Source organism: Rhinolophus hipposideros (assembly GCF_964194185.1).
Source record: "Rhinolophus hipposideros genome assembly, chromosome: 26".
Taxonomy (NCBI): domain Eukaryota; kingdom Metazoa; phylum Chordata; class Mammalia; order Chiroptera; family Rhinolophidae; genus Rhinolophus; species Rhinolophus hipposideros.
In genome coordinates this window covers 26,048,884-26,058,575 of record NC_138072.1, presented here as the reverse complement: position 1 = coordinate 26,058,575, position 9,692 = coordinate 26,048,884, and the positions used below count along the sequence as shown (strand labels likewise).

At 50.6% G+C, this 9,692-nt stretch overlaps 1 protein-coding gene across 8 annotated transcripts in view; it reads left to right on the top strand.

Moving 5' to 3' along the window:
• Positions 1–474: 474 nt before the first annotated feature.
• The window catches only part of COG2 (component of oligomeric golgi complex 2), a 40,874-nt gene continuing 31,656 nt past the window's right edge, over positions 475–9,692 (top strand). For 4 of the 8 annotated variants that reach the window (XM_081039170.1, XM_081039168.1, XM_081039169.1 and 1 more), the window contains exons 1-3: positions 1,554–1,769; positions 8,060–8,221; positions 9,307–9,372. In XM_081039170.1, coding sequence (XP_080895296.1) covers positions 1,698–1,769; positions 8,060–8,221; positions 9,307–9,372 — 300 coding nt within the window. In that variant the 5' untranslated portion in view covers positions 1,554–1,697. Of the gene's footprint in view, positions 511–1,177; positions 1,312–1,553; positions 1,770–8,059; positions 8,222–9,306; positions 9,373–9,692 lie in introns of those variants that run through there. The other 4 variants (XM_081039165.1, XM_081039166.1, XM_081039164.1 and 1 more) reach the window with 2 other exon arrangements.

Here is a 9,692-nt window from a genome sequence, read left to right as displayed (position 1 = left end):
TGAGGTATCTGGAGGGCAGGAGATGCTGCAATGTTTGGGATTTGCTTTAAAATACATTCCAGAAAGAAAAGGGGTGGAGGTGCGGTGATAGGAAGAGGACAGATGAAGCAGGTACAGCAACATGTGGATGACTAGTGTTCAAATGGGGTGATGAGTGGGGGGTAATCCTTGTGCTCTGCAGACTTTTATGTATGCTTGAAAATTTTCATAATAAGAGTAAACAAACAAAAAGCAAATAACAAGGCCTTCATTCCCTGTATCCAAACAAGCATACCGGGGACTAGGATGCGCTCGTCATGACTGCTCCTCTGCAATTTATTGTGATTCTCGGGTGGATTCCAGCTCGCGTCCTACCCACCACCCTCACTAGACGCTGGCAAGGTGCATTCTCTTCAACAAGGCTTGCCAGGCCCAGTGCTGGGAGTACATCATTTCTGATTCTATACCCACACTTTTAAAGCGACCAGTTTCCTCTTTGGAGTAACCTGAATGCTGGAGTCTCATTTTAAGGTATTGCCTTCCTCTGCCCCACTCATTTTGGGGGGCTACTCGGGGTTAATGTTATTTCCAAGGGGAAAACAGCGTTGGGAGGAACAGCCTCGACTGGTCTAGAGTCTGCAGGGAAAAAAACGTGGAGTGTGAGTTCTCAGAGTCTCAAGGAGAAAAACAGAGAAATGAATCATCATCATTTGACCATGGTATTCACAGCTAGAGGAAGGAACAATGGGAGAAAGAGCAGGGGAAGAAAAAAGAAAGAAAATCTGGGAATAAAATTGGGATGCGTAGGGGGAGGGGGAGGAAAAAGTCTGAGAAATTGGGGAGGGGGCACGAATACTGGCCACAAATACAGAAACTTGTCTATTCCTGGTTTCAATTAAAAATAAGCATGCATGCACATCTATTTGCCTGCTGTGTTTTGACTAAGCAGGTAGTGAGGCACTCCTTTAAGAACCTGGACACCCAAAGCGTGCCCCGAAGCTGCCCACCCTGGAGCTGAGCCCGAAGGCGAGCAGGCAGCTGCCCAGCTGAGCACCTTCTCCCTCCAGCTCCCGGAGCTCCCTGACCTGTGGCCCTGGGAGGAGCTGCTACGCTCGCCTGCGGCTGCCAAGGCTAAGCGCGGACGCCCGACCTCACACAAAGGCCTCAGCGCCCAGGAGGCCGCAGCGGCGGCAGCGCACCTGGAAGAGAGGAATGAGAAAGGTGATGTGCCCGACCCTGGAACACGGGCCTGAGAACCGAAGGGCTGCCATTCGGCCACGGCTATTCTTTCCGGGGAGCAATCTAGGGAGAAGACCGTGGAAGAGTGCTGCGGTAGATTTTTCCCAATGGAAACGCGGGACGGGGAGGGAGCCCCGCTGGCCTCTCTGCGGCGTCCCCCGCAGGGCTCAGCCTCATCTCCCCGCAGCCCCGCAGGGGCGTGCGCGAGGATGCAGTGCCAGCCTCCGCCGCACGGGGCAGCACCGCCTGCCGGCGCGGCGCGGAGACAGCGGCCCGCGCCCCTCTTAGCGGCGGCAGGCGGAGGCCGGCCCGCGGCGCCCTCGCTCATTGGCCGCGGCGCGGGCGCTGCCATGTTGGCGGAAGCGGTGCCTCCCGTGCGGTGGAAACTGGCGCTGGCTGCGGCCGCCGCGGCCGTGGGCGCAGGCTCCTGCTTCTTTGCCTCGCTGGTGTCTCGGCGCTGAGACGCAGCGGCCGACGGGATGGAGAGAAGTAGGATGAACCTGCCCAAGGGGCCGGACACGCTGTGCTTCGACAAGGACGAGTTCACGAAGGTGCGCGCCGGGCTCCGCGCCCCTGGGGGCCTGCCCGCCGGGGCCCGTCCTCGGCTTCTGCCCGCGTCCCCCGGCGGGACCTCGCCGCACTTCGGCCTCAGCTCTGGCAGGGGCAGCCCCGAGAAAGCACTCGTGGGAAGCGGGGCGCGTGGGGTTAGCAGGCCTGCAAGTTGCGGGCGAGCGGCTGAGCTGAGGGCAGAGGCCGCCCGCGGTGCAGGCGGGCGCCCCGCGTCCTGCGCCCCGCGTCCCGCGCCCCCGCACCTCGGCCCCGCGGCGTGGGGCCGGCCGGCCGCTGAGTGCGCTGCCCCGACGCCCGCCTGAGGCCGCCGCAGCGAGACGCGCAGACGGCGCGGTGCAGCCGGACAGCGTCCCCTTCCCGAGCCGCCCCGCGCGTCACCGGGGAAGCGGGAGCTGGGCGCAGGCAGGTGCGGGGCGCGCACCGAGCCGCCGTGGGCGCCGGAAAGGCTCTGCCGGTGACCAGGCCGCTCGGGTGCGGCCGCGGCCGCGGCCAGGGCTGGAACCGGAGCCGGCAGGGCTTTGCCCGCCTGCGCGTCGCCCCGGGCCCGCGCGGCCCCCGGCGGAGAGCACTGCGTTTGCTTTCCGAGGGCCGAGGTTTCTTGGCTCAGCTTGGCGGCTGGTTTCGGTGTCAGCACGCTGACAGTGCCGGCCCAGCGAAGAGCTGCAGTTTTGAGCGAGTGCGTTTAAATCTGTCTTTTTGATGATTCCAAGTCGTAATGTTTTTTTCTCCCCTAAGGTAGTTAGCCTTGTTTTTCTTTCTGTATTTCCGTGCAGCTCACATCTCCAAAACTGGGGGTGGTCTCCCTTTTTAGAAAGCACTTACATCTGCAGCCTGTCCGGGGTGGCCGCGTCAGGGTCCACGGGAGCGCTCCCCAGACCCGGCAGTGCTGCGCGGCGAGCTTCCTGCCCAACCGCCCATAAAACGTGTCACTTGAACGGGAACGTCCGCGAGAGAGGACGGGGTGAAGGCACCGTTCCAGAAACGCTTTGTTCCACGACACCGGTGCCAGGGGAGAAAGAACGAACTAAGGGTCGTGGTGGGGCGGGGGGCCCTGGAGGAAGAAGGGCGCGGGCGACAGCAGGGCTCTGACTCGGCAATCCTGGAGCCCAGGAAACTCAACTTGTCCACCTTTTGACCAGCTTTCGCCAAGCCCCGCGCCGGTACCCTCTCTGACTCACTAGCCCCACCATCTTTCTGCGGAAAGATTCTGTACCTTCTAGATTCAGAAGGTAGAAACCTCAGAATAGGAGCCCTGGAACGGCAGGAAGAAGTAGGGGGAGTGGCTGGAATGCAGCCATTCGTATTGCATGGCGCTGAAACCTCTGACTGTGCCGTGCAATTTGGAGTGCCAATAAGTGTCATCACTTCATGTGTTGAAGAAAAATACAGAGAACAGCTGTTCTGTGTAAAATATTGATTTTCTAGGTGGGGTCTGGACATAAAGGTTAATTGCAATTAGTGTTTCCTTTAAAGAGATAGTTTACAAGGGGTCGTTCTGTGGCACAGGATGGCTGGAGAGCTTGCCGTCGGGGTTGTAGTTCTCCATTTGTGTCGCATTCGACACATTTTGTAATCGGATAGGTTTTATGTGTGTGGGAAAGTCAGGGAATATCGGATTTGCCTTAGGAGTTGATGTTACTTGACATCCAGTCAGTTGATTGGACACGTCTGCTGAGCATGATGGGACCTGGTAAGACGGTTGTAACAGTTGCTCGTGTAACTAACAGGCTCTCACTGGTCACCTGCCAGCCGGCACTCTAAACGTGAAGGTACACGGCTGGGTAAGGTAAGGGCTGGCTGTTGAGCATGGGGATAGAAGGAATACGTGCTGAAAAACGGCCCTTAGAGCCGTGCTTGGAGCATGGCAGCATGGCCAGGAGCGAGACTGGGACGGTGGAAAGGCAGGTGGGGGCTGCTGCACAGTTCCTGGCCTTGTTACTGTGGTGAGGGGTTGTGCTTGATGCCGGTATTCATTGTGGAGTTACAGTCAAGTTCCAAGCAGGAAATTACGCGGTCATAGGTGTTGCATCGGAGCTGACTGGCCTCAGAGGCTACTCAGAATGTTCTTTCAGTGGTCCTTGGAGCTCTAATGAGAAACAGAGTGGAGCGGGACAGGTTTGTGAAAGATGTGGGTGATCAAAAGGCAGGAGTGACGGAAGGAATAATCATTTGGGGCAGAGGTGGTGGCAGCATACTGCTAGCTCTGGCAGCTTTAAAAGGTACGGAAATCCTCAGAGGGTTGACAGCCAACTAATAGATGAAATCGGACCTAAGGCAAGTACAGCAGGAGGGAGAAAGTGGCACGCTAGGATCAGTGAGACCCGGTGCCTTGCTGCGCTGGTGGAGTCACAGCCGCCCTCCCGTGTCAGCGCGTGACTTCATCTCCTGCTTCACAGGAAAAGTAGAGGCCATCGAAGGGGAACGCCGTCCGCCTGCTGGTTCCAAGCCCGTTCTCTGTCTCCTCCTCACCCCGCGTAGGGGGCCTTACCTCCTCCCGGGTGAACTCTCCCCCCTGGGCTTGGAGCCCATGCCCCTGTCTTCTCAGGACGCTGTTATTGTCGTCCTTCTCTGTGCTTCTCCCCGCGGCTGTCCCACACTCCTCTTTTAGTCTCTTCTGCTTGTTCCTCCCTCCTTTCGTTAGTGCCCAGTCAGATGCTCTCACCTTTCTCTAGGAAACACATTCCATTCTGTCTTCTGGTGCCAGCATGCCACTAATGAGTTGGCAGCAGAGTTAATCGAGAGGACCTTTTCCTGCCTCCTTACTTGACCTCAGCAGACCAAATGCTCTCGTCACTGCTTTCTGGCTTCCTTCTTACCTCTTTGGTCTCTCTGTGTCTTGTACACAATCACTGCCCTCCTTGCAGCCATTAAATGGCTGGTTATGGGCTCAGTCACATGTCCTCTGTTTTCCCTAGATAACCCATGCAGCTCTAGTGACCACCTGGAAGCAGGTGACACAGATTCAGATCTCTGCCCCCAAAATCTCCTGAACTCCACTCCCGTGTACCAAACTTGTCCTAGACATCTCTTGTTGGATATCTTCGTGGCACTCATGTTCACAGCTGAATTCGTGAGAGCTTTCTCCTCTGCAAACCAGCTCTTGTGTCACCTGTGTCGGCCAGTGTCCCACTGTCCACCTGGCTGTGAGTGAGAGCACCGGGGCCACGTCCCCTCCGTCACCTTTCCAAAATGCCTTCTGTGACCAAGTTCGAGGGATCTCGCTTCCTGATATGTCTGGCCTCCCTCTGCCAATCTCCACCTGCTGCCTTGCAGGCTATCCTCACGCCATCGACCACGGTCGTTTCTCACCCAGTGTCCTGCACCTTCTTTCCTTGTCCAGCCCGTGTTCCCCATGCAGGCAGCGGGCTGTGCTCAGAACGCACATCGCCGTAGTAAACAGGCGGCGGATTGTCCGCCTGGTCATGAAGCACTTTCCAGAACATTTGAAAGTGTTTCAAAGCGGTGCATTCCACTGTTGGGTAGTTTTTACTGGTGGACAGTTTGTTTCTGTGCTGAGGCAGACCTGCCTCCATTGAACTTCTGTTCATCAGTTCCTTTCTGAACCTCTGCCTTAGTGGCTCGTTCGGCAACTGGTCGGCACCTTGCTTCAGAGAAATCAGCCCCTCCTTGTGGTGACTGAGCGTCGGCAGTGTGTTAAAGAACTAGTAGAAGGTAAACAAGTCACGGAGGCCCCTTTCTGTTCTCATTGGATGAATCATGAGTGTTGAAACAGGAAGGGCGTTCCAGAGCATCCCAGTTCTCAAGGAGCGTGTATTCTGACGGAGAGATGAGAAGGGGAAATGGCCAGCTGCTCAGATCTGGGTCGTGCTGGAGATGGCGGTGGCCTGGAGATGTGGGTCCCTGTTTCAGTTCTGCTACCCCCAAGTATGCGCATGGGGCAAACCCTGATCTCTGGGCTTCAGTCCCTCCTCGGTGTAATGGGTGGTGCTTGTCCGAATAACTTTGCAGCTCTTGACATTTTATGTTTCTGAGAAAACACACTGGTCAGTTTCTCTGGTTTGCAGTTAAGGAAACTGAGGACAGAGGTGTCATGACTTCCCTAAAGTCACCCAACTAATTGGGGAAAATCGTGGCCCTTCTCTCCTGACTCAGCCTTCAGTCCTAGGAAAATAATGTAACACTTTGCTTTCCAGAGGCCACAGCTGGAAACTTTGGGAAGTAGGATGATTGGAATATCAAGAATAGCTCAAAAGATGGCACCAAATCTGTACGCCAAAGCTCCAGCATCCTACCAGTGGGGAAGAGATTGAGGGCGCCTGTGATTTTAGCAGAAATTCTAACAAGTTACGCATAGTGAGCTGGACTCTGGTCTGTAGATTCAGTACAGGAAGTAGGACGAGAGCGAGGTGGTGGACTTAGGCAGTCATTACACGTTATGGTTGGTGTTAAACAGGGGCAAGGACTCAGAAAGGAGAAGTCAGCCGCTGCAACAGCATATTTAGGTACTCATAGTTGTTAGCTGGATGAATTCTGCAAACGCAGAATAGAGGTTTTCGTTGCCTTTTCATAAGACATAGGTGTGGTAGTTCACAAAGGAGTTGGGTGTAAAACGGTGACTCCGTTAGAACATAAGCTCCTCACAGTTTACGTGTTACGGCCTTGCTGTCCCTGGTGGTGCACAGAACTTTGGATACATTGTTGATCCTGAAGCTGGAATAATGTGCTAACCACATAAACATTTGGAATGAGCTTTGAGACTTCAGTTCCAGACTGACTGTGGCACGTGCCATGGGGTCCCCCTGCCTCAGTGACAGGACTGGATTTGAGGGCGGGGGCTGCAGGGAGGTCCAGGGAAATACTTGCAAACGTGGCGTCCCCTTGGGCGGAAACCCTCTTCCCTCACCCTTTCCATGACCAGAGAGCGCCTTGTGTCATTCGGATGTCAGCTCAGTGGTCGCGGTTCTGTAGGGTCTTCCCTGTCATCTGAGTAAAGCCCCTCCCCTCCGTCAGCCCCCTCTTCAAGTCCCGTTGTAATTTCTTTTTAGCGTTTATCACTATTCACTGATGTCACACTTATTTGTTTACATGTTTATTTGCTCCTTTTCCCGTTAGAACATATGCTCCGAGAGAGCAGAGACTTTGTCTTCCTTTTCATGGCTATGGCTGTGTCCCTAGTACTTAGAACAGAGCCTGAGTCACATGATAGATATTTACGGTGTATTTATTGAATATAAAGGACATTTATTCGTCTCTGCTGTCCACTGGTCTTTAAGAATGGTTCAAAACACACGCGAGCTCATGCTAATCTCTTAACATTTTCCAGTTGTTTAGTGCACAGTTTAGCACTTACTGTTTTGTATTAGTTTTTGTCTCAGTGAAATTGAGCATGTTTTGAGGACAGAGTTTTATCTTGAACTTCTCGTCCCCTCTTATTATATACATCCCATGATTATGAATAAAGAATGATGATGCCTGAGGAATTTGCCAGAGTCGGAGGTGGGGAGACGGGTGCAATGGGTGCAGGGTCAGGTGGTACAAACTTCCAGTTGGTAAGAAGTCCAGGGGATCTAATACTCAGCACGGTGACCCGAGTAAACAATACTGGCTTGTATATTTGAAAGTTGCTGAGAGTCAATCTTAAAAGTTCTCATCACAGGTGAAAAGAACTTTGTAACTGTGTGATGGATGTTAACTAGACTTCTTGTGGTGATCATTTCACGATCTGTACAAATAGTGAATCATGTTGCACACCTGAAACTAATAGAGTGTTATAGCGTATGTCAATTACATCTCGATTTTTTTAAAAAGTAATTTATATTTTAAAGGGAGAGAGTAAAAAGTCTGGAAGGATGTGAACCATAATGCTAAACAGTGAAAAAACATTGACAGTGCTTTTCTGTAGCACGTCACAGTGTGGGTGAGTTTTTACTCTATTGCGTACTTCTTTGTTGGTTAAAAGTTTTAGTTTGAACATTTGTTTTCAAATTAAGGGAAAAGCTATTTCTATTTTGAGAAGAGCCTATTTAAAATGTGTAATAAAAAAATAGAATCCCTTGTAGAATTTAGGGAACAGGAGAGGGTGCTTTTGGTGGTGGGAGGAGGGGTGCCCTTCAGGCACCTTTTTGAAGTGAGTGGCAGGCCCCCTGGTGTCATCATGTCACTGTGTCAGTGTGTTCCCAGAGGTACTTTTCCCTGCAGCGATACAGCCATTAAATGAACAGAGTGGCGCTTCCTTCTCATGCTTCCTAGCATTTTAAGTGTAAAATGAGATGCCATTGCAACAACGTTTGCCTGTCTGTTTTGTTTTCAGGAAGATTTCGATGTGGATCATTTCGTGTCTGACTGCAGGAAGCGAGTCCAGCTAGAGGAGCTGAGAGATGACCTGGAGCTCTACTATAAGCTTCTGAAAACGGCCATGGTGGAGCTCATCAACAAGGATTATGCAGATTTCGTCAACCTGTCAACCAATTTGGTAAACTTTAATCCAGCAGTTATACCCATACCCACACTTCTCACTCAGATTTATTCGGAAAAGTGCTGAGTGTTTTTAGAAACCTATTAGTTGATTTTCCCCTCGGAGACCTGAAGAGATTACTTAATCTCATTAATTAATAAAAGAACTAAATTTTCCTGGTGTACGTTTTTTGTTTTTAGTTTTTACTCATTTAAGACTGTTCTAGCTTGATTATTTTTTAATTAGTTATTAAGAAATAGTGAAAAGTAAAGGATAATACTATCAGAGTGGTTGTTTTTGCTAGTGCTAAGTGACTTCCCTGAAATCTCCCTGGTTTAGACTAATTTGCAAGAGCAAACATCAACTATTCTTAAGGAAATGCTTCATTTACTTTGGGGCAGCTTTAGGGTGAAGGACCCTTGGCCCCTATTGCTCTGTAGGTAGGCGGCTGGCTTTGTAAGAATGTGAGACTGGTTTGTAACAAGCATACCAGGTTTTTTGTGAAAGTCATTTAAAAGTGCCTGAGGTTTAATACTTGCAAAAATGTTGTTTTGTTCATATTTTATTTTGTTTTTAAATCTATTTGTCCAAAGCAGTACAGAAAGTAGTTATCACTGTGGGAATTTCAAAAGACATGACAGTTCATGAGCCATACTTGCTTTGGGGGAATACACCACTAAGAATGTTTCGGTAGGATTATAACCCCCCGACCCCCGAATTTTATTTCCTCTCTATTTAATTTGTATTTTTCTCAAGTGTTATAAATATGTTTAGGGCAAATAGAACCCATCCATCTGGCTAGCAATATTCACCTCCCATTAAAAATTTTTCAAATTCATATAAAGTTTCATCCAAGGGTAAATTGTACATAAGAAAGCTTTTATTTAATATGACTTCCCTGATTTTTATTGTTTCATGTGTAGCAACAGATTTTTTTGGTTCTATGAGCAGTATTTATGGCAAAACACCGTTTCTGCTATTTAGTTATGTAGCACTACGTGGCTGTGCAGAAAGAACAGCCCCTGGTGCTGCTTTGATCATTAAACCGATACTTCACTGTTCTTCCCGGTCGTGATGTTTGTGCCACATGATTGTGCCTTTAGGTTGGCATGGACAAAGCCCTCAACCAGCTTTCCGTGCCTTTGGGACAACTACGAGAAGAGGTTCTGGTAAGTCCCTAAATCGAATTAAACAATCTGCCATAAGCCATGTTATGTTTGTTTGCCTTCTCCTGCAATCCCTGTTATCTGGTTGGTTGGTTGGTTGTTGTTCAGTGGTCCATAATTACAGCACTCACCTTCAGAAAAGTCATAAATGAGTTTCTTTTTTTTTGCATGTCATATTACAACCTAAAAAACATGTTTGATTTGAAGGTGACAGATTCTCAGTATACAGCTTTAAAATGTCAGAGGAAGGGAAGGAGGCTATTTCAAAACTTAACTTGTTAATGCCACCTCACTCCTATGTAAGTGGTCTCCAACTTAGGGAT